Source organism: Tamandua tetradactyla, chromosome 7 (assembly GCF_023851605.1).
Source record: "Tamandua tetradactyla isolate mTamTet1 chromosome 7, mTamTet1.pri, whole genome shotgun sequence".
NCBI classification, from domain to species: Eukaryota; Metazoa; Chordata; class Mammalia; order Pilosa; family Myrmecophagidae; genus Tamandua; species Tamandua tetradactyla.
Genome location: NC_135333.1, coordinates 95,552,944 through 95,572,366, shown reverse-complemented (window position 1 = coordinate 95,572,366; position 19,423 = coordinate 95,552,944). Strand labels below are relative to the sequence as shown.

General features: G+C 37.6%; 1 protein-coding gene across 6 annotated transcripts in view; it reads right to left on the bottom strand.

Annotated features, from left to right (window-relative positions):
- The window catches only part of BICD1 (BICD cargo adaptor 1), a 280,766-nt gene that overhangs the window by 56,984 nt on the left and 204,359 nt on the right, over nt 1–19,423 (bottom strand). Inside the window, exon 5 of one of the 6 annotated variants that reach the window (XM_077170477.1) lies at nt 13,729–19,388. The exons of the other annotated variants lie outside the window; for them this stretch is intronic. Coding sequence (XP_077026592.1) covers nt 19,329–19,388 — 60 coding nt within the window. The 3' untranslated portion in view covers nt 13,729–19,328. Of the gene's footprint in view, nt 1–13,728; nt 19,389–19,423 lie in introns of those variants that run through there. 6 annotated transcript variants of the gene reach the window in all.

The window sequence follows — 19,423 nt, the reverse complement described above, 5'->3', positions numbered from 1 at the left end:
GCTTATGTGGAATATTTTTTCCCCACTCTTTCATTTTCAGTCTATTTGTATCTTTGGGTCTAAAATGAGTTTTTTGTAAATAGCATATAGATGGATCATATTTTTTATCCATTCTGTCAATTTGTATCTTTTGAATGGGGAGTTTAATCCATTAACAGTCTATGTTATTACTGTAAAGGAAGTATTTACTTCAATGATTTTATTTTTTGGCTTTTATTTGTCAGATCTTTTTTTCTCTCTCTCTTAAATTTTAGTTTTAGTTACCCTTACTGATAATCTTCAGTTTTACACTATCTTCCAAGCCTCCCTCTTTCTCCTATCTTTTGTTTTCAGGTGGCAGAATTCCCTTATTATTTCTTGTAGGGTAGGTCTCTTGTTACACTCTTCTGCTTTTCTGTGAAGATTTTAAACTCTCATTCATTTGGAAAGTCACCTTTGCTATATAAACAATTCTTGGCTGTCAATTTCTCTTTCAGTATCTTAAGTGTATCATACCACTGCCTTCTTGCCTCCAGGTTTCTGATGAGAAAGTGGAACTTGTCTTATTTGACTTCCCTTATATGTGGTGAGTTGCTTTTCTCTTGCTGCTTTCAGAATACTATCTTTCTTTTTGGCATCTGACATCTGATTAGATATGTTTTAGAGAGGCTCTATTTGTATATATTCTCTTTGGAGTATGCTGTGCTTCATGGATATGCATATATATGTCTTTTTAAGAGTTGGGAAATTTTTTACCATATTTCCTCAAATATTCTTTCTGCCCCTTTTCCCTTTTCTTCTCTTTCTTGGATACCCATGATATATAAGTTTTGCACTTTGTGTTGTCTTTCTTGGATACCCATGATATATAAGTTTTGCACTTTGTGTTGTCAATCATTTCCCAGAGATCCTGCTCAAATTTTCCCATTTTTTTTTCTCTATCGGATCTTTTGTCTGAATTCGGATGCTCTGTCTTCTAGCTTGTTGCTTCTTTCTTTTGCCTCTTAAAATCTGCTGTGTATGCCTCTAGTGTATTTTAAATTTCATCTATTGTGTCTTTCATTCCCATTGGCTCTGTTATTTTTCTATACGTGCTTTCAAATTCTTCTTTGGGCTCACCTAGTGTCTCCTTCTTTTTCTTTCTTTTTTTTTACTTTTTTATTGTATAATATAACATATATACAAAGCAAAGAAAGAAAAAGCAATAGTTTTCAAAGCACTCTTCAACAAGTAGTTGGAGGACAGATTCCAGAGTATGTCACGGGCTACCATATGATCCTCTCAGTTTTTCCTTCTAGCTGTTCCAGAATATAGGAGGCTAGAAGGCATAAATATTTTTTATCATCACAATCAACTTTCTTTTCTTTTTTGTGAAAAAATAACATATATACAGAAAAGCTATAAATTTCAAAGCACAGCACCATAATTAGGTGAAGAATAGATTTCAGAGTTTGGTATGAGTTACAATACCACAATTTTAGGTTTTTACTTCTAGCTGCTCTAAGATACTGGAGACTAAAAGAGATATCAATTTAATGATTCAGCATTCATATTCATTTGTCAAATTCTATCTCTTCTGTATAACTCCACCATCACCTTTTCACCCAGTGTCTTCTTGATACCGTTTTTCTCTCTAGCTATCTCCTTGAATTGATTTAGAAAATTTGTTTTTAACATCTTTATTAGTTGTTCTAAATTCTGTATCTCTTCTGAGTGTTTAAATTTTTATTTGACTGGAGCATATGTTCTTAAGTCTTAATATGGCTTGTTTTTTTTTTACAGATATCTGGGCATCTGATTATCTTGATGGGTTTATTCTAAAGGTCAGTTTCTCTTTCATCTGGGATTTTGTTGTTGATTGGGTTGTGTTAAGGCTCTTCTTCGATATCTGGTTGATCAGTATTTCTCATCCCAGATACCCATACAGGATGTGCAGACCAGATCCAAAGGGCCCTGCGGAAAGGGTCAGGAAGACTCCAAGAAGCCTTGTTTTACCCTTCCACTTCACAAGGCTGCACTTCCCAACCAGACCAGCAGATGACGCCCTTTTGGCAGCCCATTACCATCAGACCTAGAAAAGCAGGCTAATATGGCCCTTTGCCAGGACCATCTCTGATCAGCTGAAAGGGTGGTACCCAGCATCATCTGAGTGGGATGGGTTGGAACAGTGGGATCCAGCATTCTAAATTCACTGGCCAATATCTGGCTCATGACTGGGCTGGACTCCCCACGGTACCTGAGGTAGAGAACTCCCATGGCCATCCCAGTCCACAGCAGCCCCCCAGGCAAGGGTTGGATTGTCCACCGCTGCTTCCATCTAGGGTCGGGGCTGGGCACCAGGAGCCCTGGATGGAATTACTCACAGTCCATAGCTTCACACCCTCTTCATCCTGCATTTCCCTGAGTGCTGTACTGAACTCCCCTGGCTTCCGGAGCCCCCAAACAGTTGATTTGGATAGCTTTTGTCTGTCTACTTGCTGTTTTTGGGAGAGGACTAGGTTCTGTAGCTCCTTTCCTGTTTTCCTGGAGATCTCCAAACTAGTTTTAAAACCTAAGGTTTTAACTTACTAAATAATGCAAGTACCTTAACCATCCCCTTAACAATAAACACTTAATCCCCCAAATAGACATGCACTCAATTTGCTAGTTTTTAATATAAAAGTCATATAATGTAGAGTTTCAGGATTAAAAGAACAATTTTCAAATCATTTCAATTCTTTCATTCCAAACTAGAGATTTAAAAATTATCAATTACTTTGAAAAAAGAAAGATTTATTATTGTATAGATGGTAAACATTATTGTGTGTTGACAAATATTCAGGCCTGTACATAAAATATTGTATCATTAAACATAGTTATAAAATAATTTGTAATCTGAGAAATTTTAAAAGCATTATCTCTCCCTCTATATGGATAATCAATATTATGACTGATGGATTTTTACATTTTTATAATGTAAATTCATTTTTTCCATAAACAAATTCTATGGTATATATATTTTAAGTATTACATAAAAGGCATCATGAAGTACATAATGCTTTTGTACTTGCTTTTCCTTTTCTTTTCTTTTTTAAATAAACATCATGGGACCTGCTTTAAGAACAACGGAAGATATCAATTCAAACTTTCAAACTTCCCTGGATCATATATTAAGTCCGTCCAAACTCTTCCAAATTCCTAGAAGGTAAGTAAAATAATGATGTTTAATTGATACTTATTTTAAATAGCATTTTATTTGGACTATCTACCTATATGTCTATCTATCTATTTATTTTAGTAATACATACTGTATTAGTTTGCAAGCTGCCAGACTGCAATATACCAGAACTGGAACGGCTTTTAAAAAGGGGAATTTAATAAGTTATGTTTACAGTTTTAAGTAAGTACCCAAATTAAGGCACCAACAAGAGGTTAACTTCACTCAAGAAAGGCCGATGGGTCAGGAACACCTCTGTCAGCTGGGAAGTCACGTGGCTTCATCTGCTGGTCCCTTGCTCCTGGGCTCCACTGCTTTCAGCCTCTGTTCCTGTGGGGGTTCCTCACTTTGCTTCTCCAGAGCTGGCTTTCATCTCTTGGCTTAATATCTCATGTGACATCTGCTGGGCTCCAAGCATCTCCAAACATCCATGTCTCTGTTCTCTGAAGCAACTTATCTCCATCCGTCTATATCTCTGCTCTCTCTGCTGGCTCTGAGTCTTCTGTCATTTCTGGCTTGCTCCAAAATGTTTCCTTTTTTTAAAAGACTCAAGAAAATCAATCAAGACCCACTTGGAGTGGGTGGAGTTACATCTCCACCTAATCAAAAGTCACATCGCCAACTGGGTATGTCACATCTCCATGGAGATATCTAATCAAAAGATTCCAGCCTGCATTAATGAATAAGGATTAAAATAAATGGCCACCTCCACAAGACTGAATCAGGATTAAAGCATGGTTTTTCTGGTGTACATAATAGATTCAAACTGGCACATATATTACTTGAAATGTATATGTATATATATGCAAATTCATAGTGTAGTAGACGAGTATTTTTATGATCCTTTGTGCTATTTTATGTACTACATATAATTATCATATATAGACAGTTCTTGCTTTACAAAGTTCTGATATGCATGAATTTCAGTTACATTGGTTTGCTTCAAACACCATCTCCGAAAACCACGGTTCAAATTTCAATTAGCAGGTATATTACTGTGAGTAATGACAGAAATTTTACTCCTTGCTCTTTGGTCTAAAAAGTTACTATGTAATAAGTTTATAGTAAATAATCACATCACTTTTGAAAGTCTGTAAGCTATTGGTCACTGTATTTCTGTTATTTAGTTCACACACAGCGAAGTGTGTAGTTGTGTTGCCTTCCTCTCTCCCAGTGACAAATACTCATGAAAATTTACAAGAACTGAAAGAGGGAATTGGCCAATAAAGACAAAAGTACAGCAGAGTAACAAAGAGTACTAGGTCTCCTCTGAAGTTTAAATTTGTTCCCTTGACTTAGTCATATCTTTCTGTTTCTGTATGGCTTGTAAGTTTTTGCTGATGTCTAGGCATCTGTTCTAGTTTGAAAGTTGTAAGAACGCAAAATACCAGAAATGGAATGGCTTTTATAAAGGGGAATTTATTAAGTTGTTAGTTTACAGTTCTAAGACTGTGAAAATGTCCAAATTAAAGCAAGGCTATGGAAATGTCCAATCTAAGGCATCGGCGAAAGATACTTCAGTTCAAAAAGGCCAATGATGTTCAGGGTTTCTCTCTCAACTGGAAAGGCACATGGGGAACATGGTGACGTCTGCTAGCTTTCTCTCTAGGCTTTTTGTTTCATGAAGCTCCCTCAGGGGTGTATTCTTGCTTCATCTCCAAAAGTCTCTGGCTGTGTGGGCTCTTGTGGTTCTCATGGCTCTGTTGTGGCTCTCTCATCCTCCTCAAGCTTTCTCCAAAATGTTTCCTCTTTTAAAAGATTCCAGTCGACTAATCAAGAGTCACCTGGAACGGGTGGAGTCACATCTCCCTCTCATCCAAAGTTAATACCCACAATTGGGTGTGTGACATCTTTGCGGAGATAATCTAATCAAGTTTCCACCCTATAGTATTGAATAGGGATTAAAAGAAGCGCCTCCACGAGATGGACCAGGATTAAACCATGGCTTTTCTAAGGCACAGAATCCTTTTAAACTGGCACAGCATCTGATTATCTTGATGAGCTAATTCTGCAGGTCTGGTTCTCCTTCTTGTCTAGGGTCCTATTGTTGATTGGCTTTGTTTTAAGACTCTCCTTTGATGCTGGTCAACCTATTCTAGACTTTTAGCACAGCCCATGTTTAAGTGTTCAGATTCTCTCAGCTTTTCTTCATCTGATTCCTGCCCTGGAATTTTCAGTGCAATTTTTAAGATTGCACTTTTATGCAATTTTTTTCACTTCCAGAAGAAATCTTCTTTCCTCTGTTCCTTCTCAAGGAATCCTGATCTATTCTGTTTTGTGCAGACTTTTCCACCCAGTTCTTATACTTTGCTTAAATTCTCTCCTTCACTCAGTGCCCCTTTTTCCTTACACATTTCAGTTCTGGGACCCATCCTCTGTGTGACTGCTAAGCTGCATGGGAACATATGATTGGTAGCGGAATGGGGACCAACTGGTGGTCCCAGACGTAATTTTCATATCTGATTTTATTTTTTTCTTGGACTCAACATTTGTGGAGTCCTTTTCCAGTCTCTACTGTCCTCAAGAGTTCTAAGCATATCTTCACTATGCTTAGAACTTCATATTTGTCCATAACTTCACTAAATCTCTAGGGAGACTCTTTTTTAGGGGATGTCTACATCACCATGTTGATGACATCCTCTGGGTTGTTCGTCTTTTTGCCATTGCCTTGTAGGTGTTCTTTATATATTCTGAATATTAAATCATTATCAGATATATGATGTTCAAGTATTTTCCCCCAGTCTATAGGTTGTCTTTTCATTTTCTTGATAAGGTCCTTTGATGTACAAAGTTTCCATTTTGATGAAGTCTAATTTATTTTTTCTTTTGTCACTCATGCTTTTGATGTTATATCTAAGACATCATTGCCAATTCCAAGACTCTAAAGATTTTCTCCTATGTCCCATATGGCTTTATCTCTTATAATTAGGCCTTTGACACATTGTGAGGTAACTTTTGTATATGTTGTGAGGTATGGGGCTCTCTTTTCTTTTAATCCATAGAACAATCAGGGTCCAGAAAAATTGGGCTGGTTCTGAAAGAGTGACTAGCCCAACGTTACATATTCAGGGCCTCAAAATTGGAGACTGTTCAGCTACTGTTTCAAGCAACAGTCTTAGATTCTAAATGTCACCCTAAATCTGTGATATTAGGAAGAACCTATGTGACTATTTGTCCCCCCAAACTTAAAAGAACACTTTTACTCTCTGAGGATGGTAAACAGTACCTTCATTAAATCAAAATGGCTTGAGAAATTCACAGCAGAAATGACCAGTAATATTTTCTAAATAAAACGGCTTAATAGTATCATGGACTCGAAAAATAATCCTTGTTTCAAACTCACTGATTTCAATTTTATTACATACTTTGGCTGCAGAAGCCAAAACATTCAAAAATAAAAGTATAACAGGTAACAAAGTGGGGCTGTGGCATTCAGGAACTTACGAGTCAAATCCCACTACCAACACTTAGCTTTGTGACTCTGTACAAGCTTCAGTATTTACCTATTGTTCTAGTTTGCTAGCTGCCAGGAATGCAACACACCAGAGACGGATTGGTTCTTAATAAAAGGGGATTTATTTTGTTGGTTCTTCAGAGGAAAGGCAGCTAACTTTCCACTGAGGTTCTTTCTTACGTGGAAGGTACAGGATGGTCTCTGCTGGTCTTCTCTCCAGGCCCCTGGGTTCCAACAACTTTCCCCGGGGTGATTTCTTTCTCCATCTCCAAGGGCCCGGGCTGAGCTGCAAGTGCTGAGATGAGGAATGCCAAGGTGCTAGACTGTGCTACATTGCGTTCTCTCATTTAAGCACAAGCCAATTAAGTTAAACGTCACTCATTGCAGCAGACACGCCTCCTAGCCGACTGCGGATGTAATTAGCAACAGATGAGATTCACCTACCATTGGCTCATGTCCACAGCAACAGAACTAGGTGCTTTCACCTGGCCAAGTTGACAACTGAATCTAACTACCACATGTCCACCCCTTGTCAACTTGGCAGCTACTCACATCACCTTAAACAGGTGCAAAATATTCTCTTCTGGCTGTGGACCTGTGAATCTCAAAATAAGTCCGGTGCCAATATGCAAAGGAGGATAGTCAAAGGATACAGATTTTCATTTCCATAGGGAGAAATTGGAAGGAAGATCTGCAGGCAAACACCATTGGATTTCCAAGTCTGAAAGTCATTTATCCTTCGGCTGTAGAAAGCGGCAGTCCCACCCCTTCCAAGGGCCTATGCAGTGGCCGGCCTCTTTCCAAATCAACCTCGGGGAACATCGAGGAGACCACCTCTGGGCTCCACTCTCTCCAGGCATCAGGGCCACCCCTGGGCTCTCTGCCATTTCTGGGGCGCACGCTCAACCCCTCCACATGGTGGCAGCCAGGCTCTCCCAGTCCCCCAAGGAGCGTGCTACGCCTTTTCCAAGGCCCGAGGCTGCACAACTATTCCACTGCAATGAGAGGGGAGACTCATCCTCGCCCTTCAGGGTAAACTCACCCTCTCCACACATACAGGTGGGTCCACTCTCCTGGCCGAGGTTTCTTGGCTTCAGACCCGAACTTCCACGGTTCTCACTCTGCAAACTCCAATCTTTCCCTTTTGTGTCCTCCTTTGTCAAGATTGGCGGTGGTTCCATTTACACCAACAGTCTCTTCAAGCCCTCCAGGACTTCTCCATCAATCTCTTCACAGTTCCTCCAAAGTCTTCCCCTTAGCCATCCAAAACACAGTTCCAACAGATCTGGCATTTGCAAACCGCAGCAGCACCCCACTCTCCGGTACCAACTCTGTTCTAGTTTGCTAGCTGCCGGAATGCAACACACCAGAGACGGATTGGCTTTTAATAAAAGGGGATTTATTTTGTTGGTTCTTCAGAGGAAAGGCAGCTAACTTTCCACTGAGGTTCTTTCTTACGTGGAAGGCACAGGATGGTCTCTGCTGGTCTTCTCTCCAGGCCCCTGGGTTCCAACAACTTTCCCCGGGGTGATTTCTTTCTCCATCTCCAAGGGCCCGGGCTGAGCTGCAAGTGCTGAGATGAGGAATGCCAAGCTGCTAGACTGTGCTACATTGCGTTCTCTCATTTAAGCACAAGCCAATTAAGTTAAACGTCACTCATTGCAGCAGACATGCCTCCTAGCCGACTGCGGATGTAATTAGCAGCAGATGAGATTCACCTACCATTGGCTCATGTCCACAGCAACAGAACTAGGTGCTTTCACCTGGCCAAGTTGACAACTGAATCTAACTACCACACCTATGAAATGGAATGATAAATAGGGACATTTTGATGATTAAATTGGGTATTTAAAATTGGGATAAAATAAAAATAGGATTAAAGTGCACAGAAATTTTCTCAACCTTGTTTTAGAGGCAACAGTTAAGATAAATATGGTAAAGCTTTTGGATTAGTTTTCAATATGCACTCTAACTGCTAATTCTTATTTAACAAATATGGTTTCTAAGCCTACCAGTTTCATTATGACAGCATATTTGGCAAACATCAATTAATGCATTGGCTCTTTCATGTATGTATGCTCCACAAAATATATGGCTTGATGCATTCAATAAATGTTTAGTAAAATAATTTTAATAGAGAATGGTAGCCAAATTACACACACACACACATATATATATATTTCCCCCATATAATGTAGGTTGATTTGTTTGATCTGTCAAAATACCAGAAAGAAAGAGAGAGAGAGAGAGAGAAAGAGAGAGAGAGGGAGAGAGAGAGAGAAAGAGATTACATTTTTTAATTTAGAAATTACTAAATTGTAGATAGTTTTGTAAAACCGCAGTATTATATTTTTACTCAGGTACTGAGGTCTAGAGTTCCTTAATTGTATTCAGACTTCAGAGAGCAGGTGCTTAAACTATCTAAGGTTCATTGTGCTTTAGTTTAATATATGAAAAGCATTTTAATAATGAAAATTTTAAGTGTTACTACTTTAATCTCCATTTGCAAAGAACTTATCAAAGAGACTTGCTGAACTAACTATAATATTCTGTACTGCCTGAGAATCCTCATTCTCCCCTACAGGGCTCATCTTCTAGCTAGATTTGAGGACTTGATTTTTTAGTTAGGTTGGTTGGTTTGCCAGAAAACCTGAAAGCAGAATTTGTAAATGATTTAGTTCAGAGCCAGGTTCAGTGTAAGTGGACAATATGGGTTGACGAGTATTATTGTTATTATGTGCCACAGGAATATTTTTAATTTGATTGGGCTTTCACATTTTATATAAAATCATTTAAATATCTTGAGTACTGATAGATTCTTTTGTGAAGAAACAAAAGATCATCAGAATTTCTTTTCTTTGAAAATAACTTATAATTGTTGTATAAGCTATCCCATAACATCTTCATTTTGTCTCTCAGTCAGATGCTTGAATGAATGGTGGGGTTCCTGAAACTGTGAGCATAGTTTCAGTATGTACAACTAGAATTTAGGAATAAATAATTTATTATTCTCTGTTTGTGCTGGTTTGAAATGATGTATGTCCCCTAGAAAAGCCATGTTTTAATCAAAATCTCATTTCATAAAGGTAGAATAATGCCTATTCAATACTATAGGCTTGAAACTGTAATCAGATCATCTCCCTGGATGATGTGATTTAGTCAAGAGTGGCTATTAAGCTGGATTAGGTGACAACATGTCTCCACCCATTTGGGTGGGTCTTGAGAAGTTTCTGAAGTCCTATAAAAGAGGAAACCTTTTGGAGAATGAGAGATTCAGAGAGAGCAGAGCAGAACGACATAGCCACAAGAAGCAGAGTCCTCCAGCCAGCAACCTTTGGAGATGAAGAAGGAAAACACCTTCCGGGGAGCTTCATGAAACAGGAAACCAGGAGAGAAAGCTAGCAGATGATGCCATGTTCGTCATATGCCCTTCCAGCTGAGAGAGAAGCCCTGACTGTGTTCGCCATGTGCCTTCTCACTTGAGAGAGAAACCCTGAACTACATCAGCTTTCTTGAACCAAGGTATCTTTCCCTGGATGCCTTTGATTGGACATTTCTATTGACTTGTTTTAACTGGGACATTTTCTCAGCCTTAGAACTGCAAACTAGCAATTTATTAAATTCCTCCTTTTTAAAAGCCATCCCGTCTCTGGTATATTGCATTCTGGCAGCTAGCAAACTAGAACACTGTTTGAAGTGAAGCAATCTGCCACTGAATGCCTGTGCCCTGACAGTTGGAAAAGATGGGCATATGTTTTGGAGAATGAGATGAAAAGAAACCTCTCTCTCTCTTCCATATACATACAAACATACACACACACATTAATTAGCTGAATAAAACTAAAAAAAAAAAAATAGGAGAGAACACTTCCCATTTCAAACCATGAGGTAAGTATTACTTGCCCAAAACTGGACAAAGTCAAGACAAGAAAAGAGAACTACAGACCCATTATCTGTTATGTATAGACACAAAAATCCTCAACAGAACATAAACAAATTGAAACTAGAAATGTGTAAAAAGAAGACAACATGACCAAGTATGATTTGTCCTAGGAATCCAATGTTGAAAGCTGCAAGAGAGAAGCAATGCATCATGTACAAGGGAGCCTCAATAAAATTAAATACTGATTTCTTATCAGAAACCAGAGCAGCAGGATGACATATTTACAGTGCTGAAATCAAAATATTGCCAACCAAAAATTCTATATCTGAAAAAAATAAGTCAGAGGGCGGGCCATGGTGGCTCAGCAGGCAAGAATGCTTGCCAGCCATGCCAGAGGACCTGGGTTCGATTCCTGGTGCCTGCCCACGTTAAAAAAAAAAAAATAAGTGAGAGGGAGATGCAACAGTGGCTCAGTGGCAGAATTTTCACTTGCCTATGCCAAAATAATAATAATAATAATAAGGGAGAGGTTAAGGCATTCCAAGATAAACAAAAGCTGTGAGTGTGTCACCACTAGACTAACCCTACAAGAGATGCTAAAAAGAGTTCTGCAGGTTGAAAGGAAAAGACACTAGACAATAGATCAAAGCCACATAAATAAAGACCTCAGTAAAGGCAATGACAACAGTATACAAAAATGCTGGTACAACTGTATCTTTGTTTTGTAACTCAACTTTTACTTTGTACTGTATCTAAAAGGCAAATGCACAAAATGTAATGAAAAATCAGGGGGGTTTGACTCATAATGCATAAACACGTAATCCGTGACAAGAACTACATAAAGGTGGGGGGGAACGGAGGGGTATAGGAACATACTCTGTGTATACAATTGAAGGTAAGTTGGTATCTAAGCAAATGAGAGTATTGTAGAGTCAGAATGCTAAATTTAAGCCCCATAGTAACTCCAAAGAAAATGTCAGAGAATATGAAAGCTCAGAGACAGAAATTAGAGTACAGGCAGCAAGGGGCAGGAGGGCAAGGGGAACGAGGAGTCAGTGTATAATGGGTTTAGGGGTTCTGTTTGGGGAGATAGGAGTGTTTTAGTAAAGGAAGGTAATGAGGGTCCCATGACAATATAAATATAAGTATTTCCACTGACTGGTATGCTTGGGAGTGGTGAAGATGGAAAGTTTATGTTATACATATATTCCCACAATTAAAGAAAAAGAATGAGCAACTAAGGAGACAATAATAATTAAAATGCATACGTGGTCCTGGATAAGATTTAATAAGGGAGAGGAAAAGACCCAAAAGGACATATGTGGGACATATACAAATAGCTGGACCATAGCCTGTAAGCTTTATATCAATGTTAAATTTCTTAAGCTTTATAAATGCACTTAAGGAGATTAGAATTGTGTATATTCTTTTTCTTAGAAGTGTTCAAGGAACATGATGTACGCAACCTACATTCAAATGCTCAGAAAATAGATTGATAGATGGATGGGTAATAGGTAGAATGATACAGCAGAGGTGGCAAATGTTATTTGTGGACCTGGGTGTCTGCGGGTGGGATGGGCGTATGTTGGATTTCATACTGTCATGGTCAGGTTCGTGTGTCAACTTGGCCAGGAGGTGGTGCCTGGCCATCTGGTTGGGCAAGTGCTGGCCCTTCTGTTGCTATGAGGACATTCCATGGACTTCAACCATGGTTATGTCAGCTGCACCCACAGCTGATTGCATTTGCAATCGGCTAAAGGGAGTGTCTTCTGCAATGAGGGACACTTAATCTAATCACCAGAAACAGCCAGTTCTCTTCCTGTTTCAGCCAGCGAGCCTCTCCTGCGGAGTCATCCAGACCCTTCACTGGAGCTGCCAGCTTCACAGGCTGCCCCGTGGATTTTGGACTTCCCTATTCCCATGTTGTCCAGGCAGCCTCTCCTGACCATTCACTGGCGCTTCCTGGGAGTTATCAGCTTGCAGCCTGCCCTGCGGACCTTGGACTCTACCTTCCTACGGTTACGTGAGACGCTTTCATAAATTCTATATCTATGGATATCTCCTGTTGATTCTGTTTTTCTAGAGAACCCTAGCTAATGATAAAAATATGCCAACATATTTTTGAAAGTGTCCTGCAAGTTTGAAAGTATTTCAAAATAAAAAGTAAAAAAAAATCCCAATGGTTTCTTCGAAGAAATTACCAAGCTGATCCTAAAGTTCATATGGAAGAGTAAGGGACTTAGAATAGCCAAAATACTCTTGAAAAAAGATGAGCAAAGTTGGAGGACTCCCACTTCCTGATTTAAAAATGTACTATTAAGCAAGAATAATCAGTACAGTGTGTGGTTCTGTATAACCATATAGATCAATGAAATAGAACTGAGATTCTAGAAATAAACCCTCATATTCGTGGTAAACTGATTTTTGACAAGGGTGCCAAGACAACTTAATGGGAAAAGAATAGTCTTTTCAATGAATGGAGCTTGGACAACTGCCATATATAAAAATTAGCTCAAAATTGGTTAAAGACATAAGTATAAGAGTTAAAATTATAAAACTCTTAGAAGAAAACTTACATAGAAATCTTCATGGCCTTAGATTAAGCAATGGTTTCTTAGATATAACATCAAAAGCACAAATAAGCAAAGAAAGAATAGATAAACTGGATATTATCAAAATTAAAAACTTTTGTGTTTCAAAAGATACCATCAGGAAAGTGAACAGACAACCCACAGAATGGAAAAAAATATTTGCAAAACATATGTCTGATAATATACACTTATACCTAGCATATATAAAGTACTTTTACAACTTAATAATAATAAATAGACAAATAACTCAATGGGCAAAAGATCTGAATTGACATTTCTTCATAGAAGATAGACAAATGGCCAATAAGCATATGAAAATATGCTCAACATTATTAGCCATCAAGGAAACACCAATCAAAACTATAATGAGATACCATGTAACATTCACTACCAAGGCTAAGATTAAAAAAAAAAAAAAGATAGATGGGGGTGCAACGGTAGTTTAGTGGTAGAATTCTTGCCTGCCATGTGTGAGACCCAGGTTCGATTCCCCCTCCCTTCCCAGCCACCCCCCCCAAAAAAATCAACAAATGGTGCTGTAATAATGGGACACTTACATGAAAAAAGAATGAACTGTGACCCCCATAATAAGCATATCAAAAAAAAGAGAAAAAAAAAAGGATAGATACTAAGTGTTGACAAGGATAGGGAGAAATTGGAACTCTCATAAACTGCTGGTGGGAAGTGTCTAAGACCCAGTCTAACAGTATCTCAAAGGTCAAACATAGCATTACCATATAAGCCAGCAATTCCACTTCTAGGTATATATCCAAGAGAGATAAATACATATATACTTGCAAAAACTTGAGTACGAATGTCCATAGCAGCATTATTCATAATAGCTCCAATGTGGAAATACTTCAAATGTCCATTAACTGATGAATGGACAAAGTGTGGTACATCCATACAATTAAATACTATTCGGCAATAAAAAGGAATGAAGTATTGATACATACTATAACATGGATGCATCTTGGAAACATTATCCAAGGTGAAAAAAGGCAGTCACAAGATACCACATATTATGATTCCATTTATATGAAATATCCAGAATAGGCATGTCTATAGAGATAGAAAGTACATTAGTGGTTGTCTAGTGCTGGGGCTGGGGGGAAAGAGAGAGTGACCACTAAACAGGAATGGGGCTTCTTTTTGGCATGATACAAATGGTCTAAAATTGTGATGATAGTTGTATAATTTTATGAATATACTAAAAACCAAATGTAACTTTATAATGGTGACTTGTATGGTATATGAACTGTGCTTTAATAAAACTGTTTTAAAATGACATACACTTTCCCCCTGGTTACTGTGTCTACAGATGCTTTCCCTGTGATTCCTTACAGACAGGAGAAACAGTAAAACTTTATTATGTAACAGTTTGCCTATAAATATGATTTCTAACAATAAAACTTGTAATAGCTTAATCATTTAAACTGTCAATTTTTTACTAGGTGGTTGTACTTGTCACCCTAAGTTTTAAAAATCAGGAAATCCCCAACCTTATTTTAGCTCATTTCAGCCCATAAATATTCTATTAGTCTTTGTAAAGCAAAGACACTACGTGACCTGTCTGACTCTGTATACAGCAACTCCATTTGCTAGATTTTCACTTTGAGTAAATGAGATAACATTTTTGTGCCTTGGTTTTCTTATCTGTAAAATGGAGAAAATAATAAATATCTTCCACGTGCAGTTGTTGTAAGTACCAACTAAGCAAATATAAACATTTGTATTCTTACGGGACACTTAGCAAATTGACCACTTGCACTCATTAAAGTTAGAGTTATCTTTGATAGGGTGGATTCAAACACAGTATAAATCCTTATTTCATCCACATCCGTGAAGATACAGAAAGTACATTAATTTCCGTTTTACAAAAACATTACTGTTTTCTCAGACTAGATGTGAAATTATAATCTAGTCTGATACCAGGGAAAAATAATCCAGAGTTTTCTCCTGCTTAGACTTTACATGGATGTGAAGTTAAAAAGAAGTTATTTAAGAAAGGCAGAAATTCTAGCACAAGCATTGAATGCTCATTTAAACATATTAAGTAATATAGTCAGTTTTTCCAGACAGAATCTACTTATTCTCATTCTAATAAATATGATTAAGGAACTTGACTGTCACTGGAAAATGTCAATTATATATTTGAAATAACTAAGTCATGACGGCACCAAAAAGCCAAAAATACTCTGAGAAATTTCTCTTAGTGAATAAAAGATGACACTAATTGCATTGTTTACTGTCAAGGTCTATTGTCAAGTTTAAATGGATTCGTAGATGAATAAAATACATTTTATTACTTCATTTTTTTAGTATATGCTTCTATGTTATGTAAAATCTAGAATGACCATCTAAATTTAAAATATTTCTGTGATTTATTCTATAATCAAGGAAGAAAGATAGTTCAATAAACTATTCTCTCCAATTTGCTCTAGGGAAAAAAAATCACTGATTTATGTACAGGATTGTCATCACTTGCCTTTTGCCATACTTCCTATTGTTTCCATATTAACTGTTTATATAAAGTGGAAGTGGTGACCTGCTTGGCATATCAGAAACTGACGGCAGTTTCCAGTACCAATAATGACTGGAATTGGCAAGGTTTTATAATTTATACATAGTTTCATATTCACCGTTCCATTTGGTCTTTATACCATAAAAGAGGCAGGCAATGTATGACTGTGTGTGTGGCACACTGCACAACTCCAGGGAACATTACTTAAATTGTAGTAGTTGCAGATTTTTATAGTTATTATTACAATTCCTCAGCAAAAAGCAGTTTAATATCTTGAGGAAGGGGGCTTTTTATTTGTAATTTCAAGGCATCAGAGACTAATGGAGGGCTAATTTATTACTTTTCCTGTTATGAATGAGTCTCACAGAAGTGAAGGAAGTCAACCAAGCTTCCTAATACCCAAGGCAGAAACATAGGTTGTTGTTTTTCTTTTTCTCCTAAATCAGGTTAGGTAAATTCTCCAAATGGGAAAACACAAACAGTTAAATGCAGTTTTGCTGCCAAATGAGTTTAGGACTGTCTGAATATTACCACTGAGTGATTTATGATAAAACTTTTCTTTGGAACCTTTTAGATTTTGAAATTATGGCTGTCATAGATAGACATAGCAATTGCCCTACTGTTGGGTAATTCTCAGTTTTACATACTGTAACTTATAGCATCAGCTTTCTTAAGATATGATGGTTTATGTTTTCTTAGTCCCCTTGCCTATTTGGATTTCTTTTGGCCAGCTTCCAAAACACTGCTGTGTTCTCAGAGAAAGCTGTGTGTCTTCATATTCACTTCCTACACTTAATGTTGACAGTTATTGAAAATGGTGAGGGGCACAGACAAGGGCATGATACCTTGTTCCAGGGAATATGCAGCTTTTAAGATTTTCTTCTCTGTGATTAGGAAACTCATTGAAAACAGCATACCTAGGCCATGTAGTCTGCTGAGCTTTTCAAGGGTCCATTTATGCACAGGAATCGACATAAATAGGTCATGAGACCTATTGTTTTCAAGCCCATTAACATCAAAATCAATTGCAATAACTTCTAGACAATACATCCTGTAATGTTTTTATCATTTGTTCATTTATATCAATTAAACCCAAGGGAAGTATGCCTGAGGAAAAACTGTCTGAATTTAAAGAAATAATGCATATGAAGATATATTCTGCTCTACTTGCACTCAACAGTTTGAACGCAATATATCCTTAGAAAGAGTTGTGTTACATCCAGCTGAACCAGCAGAAGGACTCACCCTGAAAGAACAAATAAGGGCAGACCCAGCTTGGATGGTCCCAAACTGCTCTTTAGATTATACAGGGCTGGGGGACAAAAGTAGCTGAATGCCAGAAGCTTGCATGCAAATTTTGGGAAAATATCTTGGTATGTGCTCTTTTCTTGAAACGAGATGACTTGGAGTGAGCAGTGTTCAAGGTTACAGCAGCCAAGGCTCAACATGCTTCCAGGGAGCTATGGGGAGTGACGCCTGAGAGGGGGCGCAGGGGTGAGGTCAATCCTCGGTCAGGTAGGAGATGCTATATGTATCATACACGTGGATAAGCTTTTCTAAAAATTCTGATGAGAAGATAAAGGTTACTTTGCAAAAAAAAAAAAAAATTAAGAATTAATGTTGGTGTGAGGCTAAAACTACAAGCGATTCCAGTGATGAGCTTGACTTCCACAACTAAATTTGAAGCCAACTTATATACAAGGCACTACCTATGGTCCTCTACACCTTTACAAACAGCCAACATTAATTAGACACTAATGTTAGATTTGAAGGAACATAGTTTTTGGTTTACATTGAGAGATTTATCCAGCAAACTTTTCCCTCATGCTAACTTTTTTGTGAAACGACCATCACTTTTCAGACATCCTCATACTGTAAAACAACTGTTATGTTTCTGCATTCCTATCAGTGCCCACATTAGGTCCTCCTGAAATTACTATTCTCCCGCTAAATAGTCCAAAAATAGCAGATGATGATAATAATGGTAATATAATAATAATAATAGCTTAATAAAGTTGATTGCTTAACAAACTAAAGGCACTAGGGAGTTATAATAATGATGACAGTTCACAATTATTAAGCATTTACTATGTCAGGCCCTGTTCCAAGAACTCTACATGTATCAAATCCTAATCCTTAATGGCATTCTAATGAGGGAGGTGCTGTCTCTTCCAATTTACAGAGCCCAGCACTATCCCCCCAAGAATTATCCTTTGGTTGTTAACCCTTTGAGCATTTGAAATGTGTGGAGCATTTTTGGCCACCACACTGAGATGTAACTAGTATTTAATGAGTTGGGACCAGAGACGTCAAACCTCCAATCTCACTGGATACTCTAAGACAATTAGGAATTATCCCACACCAGATACAAATGATGCTCCAAAGCAAATCCTTATTTTGTTGAGAACTTACTTGTTCATCACCATTCTCTTTTAGATCTGTATTGCCCAGTTGAGAATATACTTAGGATTAAATTTTAGCTTTCAAGCAATAAGCGACCTGGTTGAAAATCCCCTCTTCCAATATCTTCTGCATAGCCACGAAAACAAAAAGAAGAAAGAAAAAGCCTCAACCCACTAATTTTTTATCATGAAGTCACCAATATGATACTAAAGGAAAAAATTATTCTGTTTATTGCTATTTAATTTGGGGACACAAATTCTTATTAATATGGCTGTTATAAAAAATTTTTCCAGATGGCAATATATGTTTTCCTTGTTGTATCAGTATAAAATAAGCAAGCAGGCATAGAAAACTATTTCTTACAAAGAACTGGACTTCAGTCAGGTAAATATCTGTGTGAAATTCATTTTCTTCTAGTGGTCAAATCCTATTGCCTCAGTTCAAATTATAAACTGTGAAAACTAAGTCATTTTTAGTGGCCAAAAGCCCTGGGCAGATAAAGTAAAGGATATGTTAATGCTCGATGTAGTACTAAAAAGAAACCTATTCATAAATTAACTTCATTGTCACTTCAATCTCATTTATTTCCACTAATTTCACTTTTCAGTCACCACGGCTGTGAAGGCAGAAAAATTTAAGCCCTGTTTGCTATAAAATTAAGGGATTGCCAGGGTCTCTAATTAACAGGGCCTCTAATGATAAGCAAAGAACCTTGGAGGGAAAAGACATTCCTGATTCAGCAGGTCTGGGGTAGAGCCCAGGAATCTGTAGTACTAATAAACCCCCAGGTAGTGGTGAAGGAGAGGCTGCTGATCTTCAGATAACATTTTCATTACCACTGGGTTAAGGGTTAAGCTGGATAGCCATTTCACAATGAAGTGAAATTGAAAGCTGGGGCTCTTGACAAGACTTTGATTTAAAGAAGCTAGAAATTTAAGCCTAGCTCACACGGGGTAAGAACTCCTTGCTTTCAGACGTATATGAGTTCTATATTTTCAATCATAGTTGTGTCCTGGCTAGTCTGTATGTAGGAGGTCCCTATGATTTTTAAAACCTAAAGTATTTCTGTTAAATGTAGCCATAAATCTTGAAGTAATACATACAGTTGCTTGTGATGGAAAACTGCATTTCCTGTCATTTCACTTATATATATATATATAGCTTTTGCATTCTTTTGTTAGCCAGAAGAGCATCATCACTCTGACTTTTCTGCAGACTTGACTGCAATCCAATCTGTGACGCTAAGAGATTCATTTCTTAAAGTGGTACAAATAAGACATTTCTTTCCAAGACCCGTTTCATAATGTCTTTCTAAAACATGGTACTTTCAAAGTTGCCAGATGAAGAAGCAATATTTTCTAAAACAATATGGAACAAAAATATGAGAATAAGA